The 20,013-nt window shown below is 35.3% G+C and overlaps 1 protein-coding gene across 2 annotated transcripts; it reads right to left on the reverse strand.

Moving 5' to 3' along the window:
- On the reverse strand, positions 1,886–7,258 carry LOC104737733. 2 transcript variants are annotated; one of them, XM_010457986.2, is made up of 7 exons: positions 5,784–7,258; positions 5,157–5,334; positions 5,006–5,076; positions 3,560–4,907; positions 3,349–3,470; positions 3,060–3,249; positions 1,886–2,972 (listed from the first exon to the last, which is right to left on the reverse strand). In XM_010457986.2, exons 2-7 carry the CDS (start codon positions 5,290–5,292, stop codon positions 2,356–2,358), a joined length of 2,484 nt encoding a protein of 827 aa, XP_010456288.1. In that variant the 5' UTR covers positions 5,293–5,334; positions 5,784–7,258; the 3' UTR covers positions 1,886–2,355. The 2 variants fall into 2 exon arrangements, with proteins under 2 accessions (XP_010456288.1, XP_010456287.1); XM_010457985.2 differs by having other exon boundaries at positions 3,349–3,479; positions 5,784–7,253.

Consider the following 20,013-nt stretch of genomic DNA (forward strand, 5'->3'; position numbering starts at 1 on the left):
CATTCCAAAGATAAATCTCGTATCACAAGATAACTTAACCAAAGGATAGTATTCTAAAACAAGAACATATGAGTAAGTGAAAATGTTGATTGATGTCCAAAGAAAAGAAAAAAGTGACAATGTTGATTGTTGCATTATATGATCCAGTTATGTTATTATATAGTTTTATATATTTTCTTATTACCAACAAAATGAAATTAGTTTCATAACTATTGAAATAAATATATTAATATTAAAGATTTATAAATTCTTATAAAACTATACATTTTATTACTTATTAGGTTGTGTATATATATAACTCCTTCAGTTTTGTTAATTGTTTTGGAATCCATCTTTATCAGGTGTACTATCTATTGTGTCCACATAACCATATCCTATCAAAAAAAATGTTATTCACTAAGTAGGACATAAAGTGCAACAACTACAATCATTATCCAAAACTTTATATATATGAATATGATCCAATAGTTTCATTTCTCCATTGAGTCAAACTCTCTACAGATTTGTGACTGTTTCTTTCCTCTTACGTACTAAAAACTCCATTGATATTTATCGTCTTCTGTTATCAACACCCACCAATCTTAGATTAAAATTATCACTAGGTCTCCTAATCCACATAATACATTATATGTCAGATTCTGAAAATATTACACACAAATAATAATCAATGAAACCGACTTAAAACAAACACTATCACATCTTTCTCGATGNTGTAACTATTATAAAACCATAATCAATTTTATTTTGTTACATTATTTGATTTTTAAACCGAATTAAAACCGAACCAAGCTAAAACCAAACCAAACCGAACCGAACCAAACATAAACCGACTCGAACACAAACCAAACCAAACTATTTCTGTTGAGTTTGGTTAGAGTTTTACCAAAACTGAATAAACTGAACCAAACCAAACCCTAACCAAACCCGAACTTAAACCGAAATGATCACCCCTATTCAAATTAAAGAACGTGAAAGTAATACTCTCTTTGTTTCACATAAAGTGTCAATTTGACACTTTTTGTCATAAAAATAGTGTCATTTTGTATTTTTAATAGTCTTTAAAATTAAATTTCTTTTTTATCCCAAATATTTGAGCTTATTAATTAGAAAGATAAATGTTTTTAGTGTATTTATAAAGAATTAAAATAAAAATTACATAGTTTTTTTATTTGTGTGAGTTATGTCAAAATGACACTTATTGTGAAACAAGAGGAATAACAACCATAATTTAAGGTTGAATAAATTTATTTTCATTGGTTAACTCATTATGTTAATCCAAAAACTAACTCACTAAATGATATAACCATTCCAAAGATAAATCTCGTATCACAAGATAACTTAACCAAAGGATAATATTCTAAAACAAGAACATATGAGTAAGTGAAAATGTTGATTGATGTCCAAAGAAAAGAAAAAAGTGACAATGTTGATTGTTGCATTATATGATCCAGTTATGTTATTATATAGTTTTATATATTTTCTTATTACCAACAAAATGAAATTAGTTTCATAACTATTGAAATAAATATATTAATATTAAAGATTTATAAATTCTTATAAAACTATACATTTTATTACTTATTAGGTTGTGTATATATATAACTCCTTCAGTTTTGTTAATTGTTTTGGAATCCATCTTTATCAGGTGTACTATCTATTGTGTCCACATAACCATATCCTATCAAAAAAAATGTTATTCACTAAGTAGGACATAAAGTGCAACAACTACAATCATTATCCAAAACTTTATATATATGAATATGATCCAATAGTTTCATTTCTCCATTGAGTCAAACTCTCTACAGATTTGTGACTGTTTCTTTCCTCTTACGTACTAAAAACTCCATTGATATTTATCGTCTTCTGTTATCAACACCCACCAATCTTAGATTAAAATTATCACTAGGTCTCCTAATCCACATAATACATTATATGTCAGATTCTGAAAATATTACACACAAATAATAATCAATGAAACCGACTTAAAACAAACACTATCACATCTTTCTCGATGTTCTTCACACACAAACACAAACACTCTCTAAAATAAATAAAAATCTTTTCCTATAAAAATATCCTAAAAGAAGACTGTCTTTGAAAGTGATTCTCTATGATGACCCCACCACTAACAGTTTCTGGTCTGGTCTTGAAAGGATCTTATTTCCTCCCTCTCCCTTTCAGCAGTTTCTGATCAGACAGGAGCTCTGTGAGGTTATTGTCTGAGTAATACAAAGTATCCACATGGTTCTGTGCTAGGAAATTAGCAATGGCGACTGTGAGAGGCTATGTTCAGAGCTTGCAGCTGTCTCAACAATGGCTTTGTCTTTAAGAAGAGAGTTTCAGTTTCCACGACCTTTATAGAATAAGGATGCTCTCATCGATTTCCAACTCAGGTGGAACCAGAGAGTGCTCAGTGTTGTTGAGAGAGTTGAGAGTGAGCTCTTCGAGTAACTCGTCGAGAATCAGTTCACTAGTTTCAAAGCCAATGCAGTCAATGTCACATCTGATGTCTAACCAGTTTCCAGCTCTAGCCATATCTTTCCTAACTATCTGATCCAAGGCGTGAGGGAGTGGCAATGGGATGAGATGCCAGTAAACCGCTTCTTGCACTTCATGAATGATGCTTTTGACGGTAGAGAAGACTCGGGTTCTAGGTGAAACAAACGAAGCCCATGGTGGACAACAGCATAACTCCATGAGAGCTTCATTGATGCAGTCAAAAAGGAGCTCATGGTCAGGACAAAGCTGATTTGGACAGAATGGTATATTGCTGATAAGTGCCGGTTCAAGAAGCTGGTCAGAGAATTGGGCCTTCAGATAGAGCTCTTTGAAGTCTGATTCTACTGCGTCCAAGACAGCTTTTACATACTCAAACACCAATTCTTTGTCACTTGTGACAGAATTCTCTCGGTTTATATTTGTAGGATCTTTTTCATCGAAGTGGATACACCAAGGTTGGACCTCTGCTTCACCTGAGTTATAAATATGAGCCATTAATAAAGAACTAAGTACTACAATACAAGTCTAGTAGTAGATGCTGGGATCCTTTTTTCACATACCCGACTGAGATCTCATTTTTGCTGGGCTTATATCATCTTCAACGAAGAGTGGCTCAAGAACTGATATTGGGCTTGACCACTCCGGAGAATCAGTATTAGCTGATTTGCATTCCTCAGTTTTATCTAAACAGTGAGACGGTGAGGCCACAGAGGAAGACAGTGGTGGTTGTTGGCTCTCTTCATGAGAGGTCTGTAGAAAAAACGAAGCAGCAAAACCTATTTAAGTCTTCCACCATTTCAAAGTCCATACAAAAAGATATTATTATAGTGCTGGATCAAAATGACTTGCCTGTTTTGAGATTATACCATCTCTCTGTTCATCATGAGCTTCAACTTTGGAAACCTCACCAACCAGAGTAGAACTTGTTTCGTCTGGAACTACATCTACCTCATTTAGAATCATTACGTTATCTGCAGAACCTGGAAGATAGGCCAGTTATAAAATTAACTATTGTTTTTCAAAAACAGTGAGCCTTACTATGAGACCGAAATATTATTACCTGCAGAAGAGATTTTATCTTCGTTAGCAGTTTCATCCTCCATGTCAACAATTTTATTAGGAGCTTCACTTGCGGTTGGTTGGATAGAATCTTCAGATTCTTTGATTAGATTGCAGGCCTGAATATCAGCATTATCCTCTGGTTGGCTTGCATGAGTTTCTTTCTTGATATTCACAAGATTTATGAAATCTGCTGAAGCAGACTTCTTGTGAGTAGCTGAGCTCTTTCCCAATCTTCTTCCGGGGCTGTTAAGAGGAGACAAGTACTCAGGAAAGGAGAGTATTCTCCCTAGGCTTCTTTGAACCTGTCTGCTCGTTGACTTCGAATCAAGATCTCCATCGTTTAACATCTCAGACAGATGTTTCTTGGCCTCTGTGTAAATGTTAGATACCCTTTTCTTTTTATCATCTTCATTATGAGATTTCTTCTGAGACGTTGAAGGCTTTGCCATCCTCTCTAGAAAGAAATGATCTTTCGTTTTCGGAAACCCTTCCCCAAATCCCCCGCCAGGCTGCTCCTTTTTGATTGCATGTTTCAGCTTCCTTTTGATCTCAGAAAGAAAGAAATGTGAACTGTTTCTCTCGTTCTGCAATTTGTTTCTCATCAGATGAGAATCAGGTGATGAACCACGGCTATTTCCTGTGTCTGGACTTGAAAAGCTTGCTGATCTTGGCTTCAAAATGAAAATACGGTCTGAAGCTTCACATTCTTCTTGTGGTGTATCCTTCTTCCTGAAAAAGCTAGACCATTTCTTTTCAGCAAGAGAAGATTGTTCTGACTGCAACAAGCCCAAGCTCTCTGATCCTTTCTCCCTAGGCACAAGTATCTCAGGATCTTGCAAGAGTTTGAGAAACAATTCCTCATCCGATCCCAGAATCTGAAACACTTCCATTAAATCCTTAGATGTAAGGATTTCACTATTTCCTCTGGGACGGTTACCATGTAAAAGCTTCTGACTGATTAAAAACTTGACCAACTCCCTCAGTTTTTCTTTATAGTCTTCGTCTTTCTTTGCACGGCTTGTACTTCTGCGATGAATCTCGGAATAGAACTCTTCAATCATGTTATCAATGTCAACACTACTTGCGGACCTATGGTTTCTGCGTTGAACTTGAGGCTCTTCACTGTCAATTAGATGGCTAAAATTATCGCAGCTTTGCTTGCGGGTCTTGTTTTTTCTCCTCTGGTTTTTCCTTCTTCTTCCTTCGAGTTCAGAGTCTGACAACTGTCCTGCTTCAGCATTCTCCATCTGCTTCTTGATTTCCTTGTCAATGGATAACTCTTCTGCTATGAGTTTCTTCACACTTGGCTTTATAATGGTTATCGTGATATTGCGTTCTTCACCAGCCTTTTAACAAGGAACAACTAAATTAATCCACAGGAGAACCCTTAAGCCAAAAAAAAGATAGTTAAGGATGTTTCCATGGTAAGTTTAAAAGCTTTTACATTGGTTTCTTGAGCATCCTTTTGGCGGCTTTTGGATCTGTCAAGCTCATTGTTCCTAGGACTTCCAGCAGCTGGAACAATCAACATAACTATTAACCAAAAGAAGTAATGCGAAACCAAATATACCAGAGAGAGAGATGAGGGTTGTTACCATGTTTTTGGTCGAGAAGCAGCTTGTGGGCCAGTGGTCCATGGCGGAAGTTAAACATATTCATAAATCCCCACATGCACCCTAACTGATCCCTCTCCTGTCGAGCAGCTGCACGACGTTGTGTTTTCTTCGCCATGACTTCCTAATCTTTCTCTAACAAGATGTGTCTTAAGAAATGCTGAAGAAGAACAAAGAAAACTATTAAGCACCCAAACAAAAACTATGAGAGACAACTGTACGATATTGAGTTTCAGAGATAGAAATTACTAGTCCGGTAAAATTCTACCTATGGATAAGTAGTAATACTTAAACAATCTCAGATCCTTGAGAAACAAACAACAAGAAACAAGGTTTAGAAAAATTTCCACAATTAGACTTACTTAACCTTTCTAAACACTGCAATGGAATTCTTAAGAAACAAATTAAAGATGAGAACTAAGAAGTAAAGGATCCTCTACCAGTTCCCCAATCCAAAGCAAACTCCTTTTACAATCTACTAATTTGCTTACTACTTGTTCAACTAATTAGGCAAAAATTTAAGGAGAGTAAGAAGAAGAGAAAGCTTCTTAATATACAGATACCTTTCCCTTTTGGAAAAAGACAGCAGGGGAAAGTACAAGAAAGTACCTTTAGATTCTTCTCAACTCCTTAAAAATTCCAAACTTCATTGAAGGGCAACAGCGATCGTAGCTGGATTTTTCATCTGGTTTGCTGATTACGTTTGAGCAAAGCCATCTCTATTATAAAAATAAATAAAAAAGTGTTGCAAGTTGTAGCAGCAGTAAGTACTTGTCGTCAAACTACAAGTTCCCAAAACTGTTTCTTTTGATGGCAAGATTTTTAAGTTTTCTCCTGAACCAGCAGCCTTTTGATCGCCGGACAAAACGGGGCAGAAGAAGAAGAAAAAAAAAATTGGGGATTTCTTTGAAGCCAAGGCGAGAGAGAAGAAGATTAAGCAAATGATAGCTTCAGAGAAATCAATTTGTCAAGCCTTTTTAAAAATATAAACTCGAAACAGAGGACAAAGCTTAGCGTATCTTGATGATCCAATCTCCAACCACATTGTTCTGTCTGACAACTTTTCCAGGTTTTGTCGAAAAAAGAACCAAGCTTTCGTAATCATACCATCAGATCAAGAAAGGGGAAAAAGCATTTGATGATCACACGATCCAGAAAAAACTACAGCTTTCAATTTCCCCGGTTGATGAACAAGAACAACCAACCCAACAGAAGAAAAAATAGAGAAAAGGAGGAATCACAGAATTGGTTCAACTGTTCAACATTCAAATAGAAAAAAAAAAAGGAGAAAAAGAATGAGATTTTTTTTCTTTCTATTCTCTGTTTTTGTTGTTGTTGGTGGGCATCTTTTGACAAACAAGGAGAGGAGGAGCAAAGAGGGGAAAGACAAATATTAAAAATTTAAATTAAAAGTGTCTTCTTATCTATCAATGACCGACAGAACCATTAGGTTTCATGGAGGATTCTCAATTGAGAGAAAAAAGTGAAAAAGGTGGAAGCTTTATGCCAATTTGACAACCACCACAACGTCGTGGCCTTGGCTCCAAATGAGAGAAAAAGAAAGAAGAGCACAGTTGGAAAAAAATACACTTTCAAATTGGGCCCATAATCTTCTCTATTCCTTTCTACAGGAGCAGAGGAGAGAGAGAGAGAGAGAGAGAGAGAGAGAAAGAGAGAAGCTTTACAAAGAAGAAAAGTATTTTGCAGAGATTTTTTCAACAGCCTTCATCATTAGCCTCACCACCGTTAAATAATAATTGATCTCTCTTTCTCTCTTTCTTCTCAAAGCTCTGAATTTGAGACATGGCAGTGACGAGGATTCTTGTCTCCGACCGAGATGATGATAGGCACTGCTGAAGGCCTGAAGCCAATGCCAAAGCCGTGTGTAGGGGTTGAGTGGATGAAAGTAAAAAGATTTGGGGTCATATTGTAACTATCAAGAGAATAGAAGGTTGAAATGGATAAATTATATTTAAAAAAAGAAAGGTGAAAAGAAGGAAGTGGGCGCGGGCAAAGGAGGCGACGTATATGGACAACACGTAACATTCGAGAGATTACACCAACCACAATGCGATTAAAACTTTTCTTTTGACCAAGTCATTAATCTCTTAAGTCTTAACGACGACGTTGTATGTCTTGTCATTCTCCTCCTCTTATTAGAGTTTGTGTTGTTTTAAACAATATTCCGAAATCACCAAAACATTAATTGAGCGTTTATTTTTATATAGAGAAAATCCAAGCCAGAAACGATGTTTTAAATGTTTTTTGTTGTGTGACTTTTGCATCTGTTGATCACCACCACGAACACGGTCGCAATTGCTCGTAACGTCACACGCCACACTCTGTGAGTCGTCTCTAGCTAACTCATCTCAAATTTGGATCGCACAAAAACAATATGATCAAATAGTACGACTTAAAAGAGCTATATTAAAGTATTAAACACACAAATAGAACTTTAAGACTATTTCTTTGAATCCAAATCAAACAGAGAATAAATGAAAATTAGGACTCGTATGTAAAGTTTCAGTTAAGCAAAATTGTATGTGGGGTTTGTTGTTAAAGCCGAGCACTTTATCTTTATGTATGGACCAACGGAAATAAATTAGCTCACATTGTCTGATTCATCGATGGCATCGCAATAGTCTAAAACCATATATAAGTAAATAAACTACAGATTTAATCGAATAGATCTTGACCATGCCCTCAGTTAGTTCCATTGAGTTCTCTACAAGCAACTTTAATCAGTCAGGGACCATATATTTTGTGCATACATACACAAAAACACAGACACAGTTACCACTTACCAATCAATCGCATGCGATAATGCGCACGCGCACAAACGTCTATAATACTATTATAAAATGGATTCAGAAATTGCTACAAATGGTGGCATTGTTTTATGCCGTTGGAACTTATCGACCGACAAAATAGATATGGACATAAACTTGCTCCCACTGAGGATGGTAAGTTAGTGACACTGTGAGCTATTTCCCCCCTGATACATGGACTTTTTAAATCATCTAAACAGTTTTAATGCCACTAAATTGTATAATATTTACAATTTGGTTTTAGATTTTATACAATTGATAGAATACTTTGTGGTAACCAATAATTTGGGACCTGCAATATATGGTCTTTTCAAAACTAATTTAAAAAAAAAACTAATTAAAAGCCAACGCATGTAAATAACTTTTGCAAGTGATAAATTTTCGAAATCCAAAAATCACAAAAGTTCTACTAAAATGAACAGCTAAATATCGCAGTTGTACTTGTACTTTTGAAATTATTTCTTCGTTGAAATCTAATCAACTTTAGGAATGGGTAGTTCAGCCTCATGACTACCATAACTAGTCGGGTCAATAGACTTTATCTTGATGTTTCACCTATACATCAAAAAATATATATATATCATCCAAAACTTTAATTTCTAAAAAGGATAATTAATCATGAAGCAACTTGATAGGACAATTTTGCTGACTGCTTTATAAATTTCAAGGACGAGAGAACACATGAAGTTTTCTTTCACTTGTAGTTTTTTTTTGTGTATGATTGTTTTTTTCTTAAAATAAGGTTAGGCCAAAAGCAAATCTAACCAACGTTAAATTTTGTTTAATAGCCCAAAAAGGGGCATTGGATGAGTTGTTTTACCAGACGGATAAGCAACATTATAGCAGCCTTAATCATAATGTTGGGCGTAATTAAAACAATAATATATATGTAGTAAAAAAAATTTCTAAACCAGTCAAGCTACTTTCACTTAGATGATGATTCGAACAAATTTCCAGTTTTAATTATCTAGATTTTCAAGAAAAACCTTATAAGAATTTATACAATATTAAAGAATTGAAGCATATCAAATAATCTAGATTATTTGAAAAATCAATATCAAAGTATTATCCTTCTTTACAGAAGTTTTAGTACCCTAACTAAGTCGTGTGTCAGCACAGCATAGAAAGACATAAGAAAAAGTGGCAACCTGTAATGACTTAGTAATAAGAATCTAATCGAAAAAGTGAGAGCACCTTTAATCGGATGCTGGAGATTAATTATAACGTTAGAGTAATGCATGTGAAGATGACCAAAGACAAAGAATGGCCTTTCAGAAATAATAACCGGATGGTACGATGTCGTTTCAAGATTGGTCCCAGGCTATTTTTAAGCCTTGCTCTCTCCGACAATGGGCCTCAAATCCGTGGTGCTGGGGTTTTAAATTAGTAATCTTCTGATATATGGGAAAAGTGAACCAAGCACACTTTACTTGCACATGAGAAGAGTACGAGACCCTCAGGGGCGAGACCCTTCAAATTTAATTTGACTTGCTTGCTTAATTACCGCTCTCTTCTATAAGGTGGTCTCTCTTATCACCCCACTTATATGTTTGGGTTAAAATATGAACCTACAGCTCCAACTCAAGTGTTCATTATGTGGACTGTAAATCTAAGACAAACATATAAACCCAAATCAACATGTGGTCATTTTAAAAGGATCATATATATCTTATATAATAAGAGAAGGTTTTTCTCAACTTCTGCTTAGAACATGATATCTGGCTTATTATATAACTGACACATTGTTGGTTAAGCTTCTAGAATGTTCTAGAATAGATATCCTTAAAGGAATTAGGAATCTAGTTAGAAAAGGAAAAGTTGTAATCCTAAACTAAAAAGGAAGTTAGTAGGTTTTAGAAAAGGAAGACTAGAACCATAGAAATAGAGATCATAAGAAGGATGTATGATCATAAGGAAAAACAGAGCTTGTGTTTAGTTTTGAGAAGATTTTCTAAACATTAATAAAGGAAGGATTCTTTATTCAAGCTATAAGGTTTTGTGCTTTTGATTCTTTATTTGGTATCAGAGCGAATCCTGGAGTAAGGAGAGCTCATACGAATCATGGCTGAGACGAAACCATTTGAGAAGACGCCGACATCAACCTCCGCAGTTCAGTGTCCGATGTTGAACTCAACAAATTACACCGTCTGGACATTGAAGATGAAGGCGACGTTAAGAGTTCACAAAGCTTGGATTGCAATCGAGCCTGGAACGGACAATGAAGAGAAGAACGACGTTGCAACAGCTTTGTTATACCAATCTATACCAGATAACCTGACTCTGCAAATTGGTGAACAAGACTCACCAAGAGATATTTGGGAAGCTATCAAATCGATAAATCAAGGAGTAGAACGCGTCAAAGAAGCTCGTCTTCAAACCTTAATGTCTGAATTCGAGAATCTGAAGATGAAAGACTCAGATACTATCGATACCTTCTCAGGTAAGTTATCAGAGTTAGCCTCGACATCAGCCTCTCTAGGTCAACCTCTTGATGCACCAAAGTTGGTGAAGAAGTTTCTAAATAGCCTGCCCACCAATAAATTCATACATCTCATTGCTTCTCTTGAACAAGTCTTAGATCTAAACAAAACTAGTTTTGAAGACATCATTGGGAGATTTAAAGCTTTTGAGGCTCGCATAAACGGGCAAGCAGCACAAGAAACTCTACAAAACCTCTTGTTCTCAAATATGGACGGAGACAGCGGTAGAGGTAGAGGACGCGGCAGAGGCAGAGGACGTGGTCGAGGAAACAGAGGCAGAGGACGAGGAAGAGGAAATTCTCAAGATAGAGATCACAAGGACAGATCTCAAATTATATGCTTCCGATGCGAGAAACCAGGACACTTTGCCTCTGTTTGTCCAGTGAAGTTCGTAAAGGAACAAGAACTCAACAAAAACGAGACAGAGGAAGCAGATACAACCTTATATATGCATGGAATCGTGTACTTAAATGAGGAGAAGGTGATTCCAAAGAAGTACGAAGTAAACAAGAGAGAAGATGGAATCTGGTATTTGGATAATGGTGTTAGCAACCATATGACAGGAGAGAAAGGATATTTTTTCTGAGTTAAACGAGAACATCAAAGGAACCGTAAAATTTGGTGATGGATCTTGTGTCAGCATTGGAGGAAAAGGATCGATCCTCTTTGAAGGAAAAAACGAAGAACATAGACTTTTAACAGACATCTACTACATTCCGGTGTTGAAGAGCAATATTCTTAGCTTAGGACAGGCTATAGAATACGGCTGCGATGTGAGAATGAGGGCGGATTATCTCACTTTACGTGATCCTAATGGATGCTTGTTAGTCAAAGTAACTCGTTCTCCTAATAGACTGTACAAGATCAGCCTAAAGGTAGGCAAACCAACTTGTTTACACTCGAGGATTGAAGATGATTCATGGAAGTGGCATGCGAGACTTGGTCATATCAGTTTCACAACGATAAACTCTACGTCCACACAAGAGATGGTTCGAGGCATGCCTAAAATCACAAGTAAGAAAGAGTTGTGTGAATCCTGTTTGGTAGGAAAGCAGACGAGACATGTTTTTCCGAATGCAACTCAATATAGGTCTACTCGAGCATTGGAGTTGTTACACGCTGATCTATGTGGACCTATATTACCAGCCACATTTGCTAGAAATCAGTATATCTTTGTAATAATGGATGATTACACCAGATATATGTGGACAATCTTGCTCAGGGAGAAGAGTCAAGCCTTTGAGAAGTTCCAATCGTTTAAAGCACTTGTCGAGAGGGAATGTGACAAGAAGATTGTAATTCTACGCACAGAGAGAGGTGGAGAGTTTACATCAAAAGACTTCCAAGATTTTTGTAATGCAAACGGAATAAGAAGGCATCTTACATCACCCTACACTCCCCAACAAAACGGAGTAGTTGAGAGAAGAAACCGGACATTGATGGAGATGACTCGGAGCATTCTTAAGGCAATGAATGTTCCAAATTATCTCTGGGGAGAAGCTGTAAGAAATTCAACACATTTGATCAATAGAGTTCCTACTCGAGCTCTAAAGAATCAAACACCATATGAATGCCTTAGAGAAAGAAAGTCGAGTATCGAGCATCTTAGGATCTTTGGTTGCATAGCTCATGCAAAGGTAGAAGTTGAACATCTAAATAAGCTTGATGATCGATCACAAACATTTGTCCATCTCGGCATAGAACCAGGAACTAAGGCATATCGACTTTACAATCCAACAACGAGAAGAGTGGTGGTAAGTCGTGATGTGGTTTTTAATGAGAAAGAATCTTGGACTTGGAAGGGAGCAGACAACGAAGGAGATCAACCAGGGATGTTTCAAATGACATGGGGAAAAACTATAGACAGTGGACAAGGACCATTCACCGACAACAGTTCTCAACCCACAGAGGATCAAGAAACTGCAGAAGAANGGAAACAATTAGAATGTTGATTGGATTAGCAGTTTCACATGGATGGGAAATTCATCATCTCGACGTTAAGACCGCTTTCTTANCCCGGTTAGAAGATCCAGTCGACAACACAACCCTCCTAGTTATCTTGCCGACTACGTTTTTCTAGCTGATCTAGAATGTGAAATGCTCCTCCTGTCGCTAAATGATGAACCTATAAGTTATCATGAAGCAAAAGAATCAGTCGAATGGACAAAGGCTTGTCAAGAAGAGATCGACTCGATTAACAAAAACAATACATGGGATCTAGGTGAGAAACCATTTGGTGTTAAAGTAATTGGTCTTAAGTGGGTTTTTAAGATCAAAAGGAATGCTGATGGAACAATCAACAAGTTCAAAGCTAGACTCGTTGCTAAAGGATATGCACAAAGAGAAGGGATTGACTTTGATGAGGTTTTTGCACCGGTTGCAAGGCTGGAAACAATTAGAATGTTGATTGGATTAGCAGTTTCACATGGATGGGAAATTCATCATCTCGACGTTAAGACCGCTTTCTTACATGGTGAACTAACAGAGGATGTTTATGTTTCACAACCTGAAGGGTTTGAAAAGAAGGGAGAAGAACACAAGGTTTTCAAACTCAAGAAAGCTCTTTATGGACTACGTCAAGCTCCTCGCGCATGGAACACAAAACTGGCAAAATACTTAAGACCATGAAGTTTAACAAGTGCCAGAAAGAAAGTTCTGTGTATCGCAAGGAAGAAAGAACTAAGATTTTGATCGTGGCCGTGTATGTTGATGATCTTTTTGTCACAGGAAGTACACTAGAGATCATCATGGAGTTTAAGGCTGGAATGACTACTAAGTTCGACATGAGTGACCTTGGTAAGCTTACTTACTATCTTGGTATTTAAGTTAGTCAAGGAATCAACGGAATAGAAATCAAGCAAGAAGCCTATGCTCGTCGAATCCTTAAGGAAGCTGGTTTAGACTCTTGTAACTCGACGCTAATACCAATGGAGTTCGGGTTGCAATTGTCAAAAGGACTTGATGAACCAGAGATTGACGTAACCAAGTATCGAAGAAAGATTGGATGCTTGAGATATTTGTTACATACTCGACCGGATCTTGCTTTCACAGTAGGGATTTTGAGCAGGTACATGCATAATCCAAGAAAATCACATGGCATTGTACAGAAACAGATCCTAAGGTATTTGAGAGGAACAATGAGCTATGGAGTCTCATACAAGAGAGGAGCACCACACATTATAGGCTATAGTGATAGTAGTCACAACACGGATCCTGATGACGGAAGAAGCACCACAGGTCATGTGTTTTATCTCGGAGGAGCTCCTATAACTTGGTGTTCACAAAAACAAGAAATAGTTGTTTTGTCCTCATGTGAAGCAGAGTTCATTGCAGCAACGGAAGCGGCGAAGCAAGCTATATGGATTCAATATTTGCTAAGTGAGATCACCGGGAAAAAGTATGAGAAGACTATGATCCGCATTGACAATGAGTCGGCCATAGAACTTACAAAGAACCATGTTTTTCACAAAAGGAGTAAACACATTCACAAACGTTTCCATTTCATTCGTGAGTGTGTGGAGAATGGACTACTTGAAGTGGAGCATGTACATGGAGAAGAGCAGCGTGCAGACATTCTTACCAAAGCCTTGGCGAAGAACAAGTTTTCAGAAATGAGAGAGATGATCGGAGTTCAAGATCTCATGAAGAAAACCTTGAAGCTTAAGGGGGTAAATGTTGGTTAAGCTTCTAGAATATTCTAGAATAGATATCTTTAAAGGAATTAGGAATCTAGTTAGAAAAGGAAAAGTTGTAATCCTAAACTAAAAAGGAAGTTAGTAGGTTTTAGAAAAGGAAGACTAGAACCATATAAATAGAGATCATAAGAAGGATGTATGATCATAAGGAAAAACAGAGCTTGTGTTTAGTTTTGAGAAGATTTTCTAAACATTAATAAAGGAAGGATTATTTATTCAAGCTATAAGGTTTTGTGATTTTGATTCTTTACACATGTCCTCTCTTATTCTTAAAAGCCATTGTTTTTATGTTTTCATATTGGGTCTAACAAAATAAGACCAATTACAGGCCCAACAAAAATAATTGACAGCCCTTATGTCCATCAGGAGGATACAAACCAAACAATGTCGAATTCACATGTACTCACCTTCTTACAACCATCGTTCCCAGCAGCTACCACCTCCGATGTACCTTCACAAAAATCTCCTAATCCTTGGGTTTCTTTGGTTTAATTATCCTACTCCACCACCAAATTCTAAATCATTTCCGGTTTAATGTCTGTGTCAAGATCCCGAATACCTATTTGAAGTTTCGAACTGTATGTAACATTAATCCTGTCCAAAATCATTTTCAAATTGTTTGGAATCAAATTTAAAAATTTTAAAAATGGGTTTAGATCTGCACTACCAATTACAATCATATGAAACATTACTATGGCGTTATTTGTATTACTTATTACAATCTTTAAGGTAATTAAAGAATTCCATTGAAGTATATCCTTCATTTTCATCTTTACGTTTACCACCCAATTATAACGAAATGAAAATAATACCAAACACGTATGATTTCATGGTCATTAACATTTCATTCCAATCCCTGATTACTCTCCCTCAACCATTGCATTAATTTTTCTTTTTAAATAACAACCTTTGATGATACTCACCTTTCTCTCTCACACCATGAGTAAAACTAAAACAATAGCGCCCTACTCTACCCTTGATTCAACCTCCAACAAAACACACAACACTGGTATCAATAGGATTGTTGTTCAGGTCATACATATTTGGGAAGTTCGAGACTTTCGAAGAAACAATATCTTACTTATTGTTCCTGATGAAAATGCCTCCTTCCTGATGAAAATGTATATTATCTCTATTGTTCCTCTTGACCCCTGATTTACCTCCATTTTAACACATTCATTTTGCTTTTGTTTCAGGATTGTGTTATACAAGCTTCAGTCCTTCCTAATCGTGTGCCTAAGTTTCAAGATCAATTGGTTAAAAGCCAGTTGTACAACATCAATGATTTTGATGTTGTTGCATCCTCCAACCGTTATCGTCACACCAACCACAAGTGAATAATTGTTTTCACGGAGAAAACGTCTTTGGAGACTGTTAAAAAATGACAATGCTCTATTGGTTTTGATTATTTTAGGTTCTCTACTTTTTCAGACTTGCTTGATATGGTAGACAAGGGTGAGGAGCTTCCAGGTAACAACCTATTTTGCACTGTTCGTATTTCTGGTCTCTTAGCTTCCACTGTGTTCTTCTGTATATGATTTATATCTAGATTTACCCACTCACCAGATGTTGTTGGCCAAATATCCTCATCTCGAACATTTGAAAACAAAGATCAAAACTACCATTCGAAGACAACTTTCAATTTGATACTGACTTGCATTTTAGAAAGGTATTGGTTTTTTTTTTTTTTTTTCAGATTCGTTCTACTCTTTGTAAGTTTGTAACTGTGCAACATTTATGGTGTTTGTTGTAGTGGTGACAACATATACATATCTCTTTGGAGAGAACTTGCGGTCGATGCCCATACCAAAATTTTAGCCCTAAAAGATGAAACAGTTGTTGTCATTGCAACCCATGTAAATCCATGGAAAGTTGGTCATAAGTGTTTTGTTTTTAACGTCCTACTTTCTATTAAATATTAATTGGTTCAACGTTTTAGTATTCTAAAACTTAAGACCAATGTATATGGGCTTATGATTGAATATAATGCTAACAACGGGCCATATGCATTCTTGACAATTTCAAAATTAGAGCATGGCTTGACAATTTCAAAATTAGAGCATGGTTAATACTGTTTAAGATTTGATGTTCTTCATCGTCAATTCAATAAACCATGGAAAGCTAAATATCACCTTTAAAATCCCAATAAATTAGCTTACATTTATATCAAAAAATCAAATTCAATGTTTAGACATAAATTTATATTCCAATCTCTTATTTCTCTTCGACTAAAATTCTATATTGTCCTAATTTTAAACAGCCAAATTCTGCTACTATAGTGGTTGACTGGCTGGTTCCTTAATATGTATATTTCATGTGATTGTATTATACTTCATACTCAAATTATTGTTATGATTCGAGGAAAGTTCTAATGTCTCTGAAGCATTTTCCTTTAGGTCATGTAAATGATTTGCTCATTGCACAATTCATTTTTAAATGAAAATGGAGGATTTAAGATCTCAGACTAGGAACTAAAGTTTATGCAAACATGTAAAGTAGTAGCTTGGACTGGTGGTTAGGTGGAGGAGAAAACCTTTACGGAAATTACCAAACAATCAAATAAAAAATTTAGTTATTCTTATTTTCTCCTTTAAGCTTTTTTTCTATTGCCATATTGAGTAAGGTGTAATAACATTTTCCGTTTAATCTCAACGAGTTCTAAAGCTTAATTATGGTATGGAGACACCATGAGCCTACGTGCATGTACACTACGACACATTGATAAAGTTAAAACAATGCAACTTAGCCTAAGATATATATCACACAACAATATAATTGTGTTAGAAAATGACTTTTTTGAGTTTAAAATTTAATTATACATTCTTTTATTTATATATTATTCTAACTTGGATATTTGTTAAGATTACTATGGATAGGGAGACCTAAAGCTTAAATAGATGATCAGATCTCTATTATATATATATATATATATATATATATATATCGAAGGAAGACATTAGAAGAAACAACGTTAGATGAGGTGATTTGTAATTGATTTCAGTTAACTTGTGATATGGGACTTCAATTTCAACTTTCGCTTATGTCTTCACGTAACAACAAAATAAAAATGATGAGTATTTGCCTTAAACAATATCGAAACAATGTCGAAGTGAATAAAATCACCAAAAAGTGATCTTTATTTTATTTTATTTTTGGTTTAAAGCCACTGAATAGGCTTTGAAGTTTGAAGGATTCATATCATTTTCCGTCTTTTGTTGACATGACAAAAAATGTGCTTTTGATGTTAGGGACTTAGGGGTTACCAACAGTTAAAAGGGAAATAAATCACACATTATCTGAATTTGAGGATGAAAAATGTGCAACATTAAGAAATATAATATTTATTTTATATCTCTAAACTTCATCATCTTTAATAAAAGATTATTTATGAGATAAATTCAAAACTCAAAAATGATGGTAGTTCTCGGCTATTTCTGTAAGAACACAACGGAAACAACGCCAAACAAGTTATTGTCATAGTTTGAAAGTGACATGTATTAGTATGACTATATGAGTCTATAATCTTTAGTTGACAAATTATGTCTTGACCCAACAGAAAATACAAAGACGATGGTCATTTGCCCATACAGTTTACATCAAGCATGTTACTATTCTCGAAGTTGTTTAAATATTGATTGACCATTTTAATGTTAAATATCATTTCAATGTTTACAAAATACATTACATAAATCATCTATTTTGTAATCACAAAATTTGCCATAAGTGTATTGCAAAATGGTTACAGTCTAAGCTTTTAATTTGAATATTTTGTTATTCAAAAAAGTAAACATAATTAATAAACTCCATTATACATGAGGGTGTAGTTTAATTACTTAAGATACATACTCTTCCCCCAAAATTTATATCATTTTTATCAAAAGAAAAAAAACCTCCAATTAAGAAAGCAAAATATAGAAAGATGAAAATCTAATTGTTAAAAAAATTGCCAATAGAATAAATATGAAGATAAGTCTGTGCGTAGCACGGGGCAACTCCTAGTATATATATATATGCGCTCTTGAGATCAGTACGAAATTATTTGCTTCTCTGTCAAAATATTGTCGAAGGAGAAGAGTCAACAAGAAGCAAGCAAAGTCAACTGAAGTTAGGCTTTGTATCCATCCTTTTCTCTGAAGGATACCATTGGGCTGCTGGATTATTTAGGCCCAATGCTAAGTGTGCTGTGTTAGTTAATGTTTAGTTAAGACTTAAGACTATTTGGAGTTGTTGATTCAGTTGTTTAACATTGCTTGTAAAACTAGTACTAGTATCTAGAGGCAAGGACTAGTAGTTGTTAAGTGTAGAGTCCACGTAATTGAGTTGTAGCAAGTAGTATAAGTAAAAATGTAGTTTTAACTTGTAATTGTTTATCTCTCCTAGATAAAACTTATTTGTTCAACCAATACGCATGCTTTCCAAATTCGGATACCTTTTCTAATTGTTTCTCCACATGTCACATTTAACCCATTGAACTATATTTACATTTTTGTTATAAGTATAGTAACACAACGTTAAACTATTTTTGTTAAACTATAGTTACATAAATTAGTTAAAAAAGTGAGATTACTAGAAACAAAGGTACAAAATTTTAAAATTTCTCAAGCAATCAATACTTGTTAATGTCATCGTTAATAATCTCTTTATTGTATTACTATTTCTTGCTTTTTTCAAACATGCTACATGCATATGAAGCTAGGAAGGTCACATTATAGACATAGATGCGGCTTGGCCTTTGGTCGGGACCGTCCCAATAAAACAACACACATGTTCAACGGGTTTCTTCCACGTGTCAAGAATATGGTGGCTGGACGGTATGTGACTGAGTGACTATGCGTTGTGGTTGCGTTTCGAAAATGAATACGTAATGAATTCACTTTTTTCTTTTTTGTTGGACAAAACGTAATGAATTCACATTATGTCTTTTTCACGACACTGTAACTATGGTACTAATATTGAATTTTTGAAAGTTGGAGAATTTCGAAGATAAGATTGTTGGCAACGAAGCATGTGATCCACAAGAGAAGCAATACACTCTCTCATCTCTGAGCTGTCAAACCTTTACATGTCAGCACCTAGAAATGGTAACTTATATTAAAAAAATTAATTTGTTTACTTGCATGCTTCCAATCCAATAATTGAATTCTAACATCTGAAATATTATACGATTTTATTCGATCCACAACGAATTATAAATTGGAAAAAATGAGAGATCTGATTTAATAATGCGAGGCTTGCAATTTCTTTTAGGCGAAACAGTAAAAAGCTAACGAAGTAAAAGTGAAAAAAAAAAAGTTATAAGGTCCTACCATTACAACACATTTGTAATTACATATCTTTCATCAGTACGTAACACTGTTTCTTTGTCAACGTGAAAACGGATTTTATAACTTTTCATTTTTTTTTTCTTTCTCTTTCAGGAATGAATAGTTGAATATTTAAAATGATATTATCTAGTCTATAAAATGAAGCATGGCATTATACCATAGTCCAACGAAAATGACTTTTCATAAAAAAAGCTGTCAAATTTTTTCTCCAACGGTCAGATAATTGCTTCGTTGGAGAGAGAGAGACATGATTTTTACCATTTCAACTATTGGGCTTTATTGGCCTCAGTAACAATTTTTATCGATTCGCGTTACCGTCCAAAAAAAGTGGACCACAAACAAGATATTATTATCTGGCAAAGAAAAGACAACTCAGCTTCTTTGTCTTTTTTTTATACGAGAGAGCACCACCTCTCGGTACGTTCCAGAACCCTCTCCTCTCTTCAGTCCTCCTCCATCACATTTATTTATTTATTTTAATACTACAAAATCACCAAACTATTCATTAGTAA

Source organism: Camelina sativa, chromosome 13 (assembly GCF_000633955.1).
Source record: "Camelina sativa cultivar DH55 chromosome 13, Cs, whole genome shotgun sequence".
Classification (NCBI taxonomy): domain Eukaryota; kingdom Viridiplantae; phylum Streptophyta; class Magnoliopsida; order Brassicales; family Brassicaceae; genus Camelina; species Camelina sativa.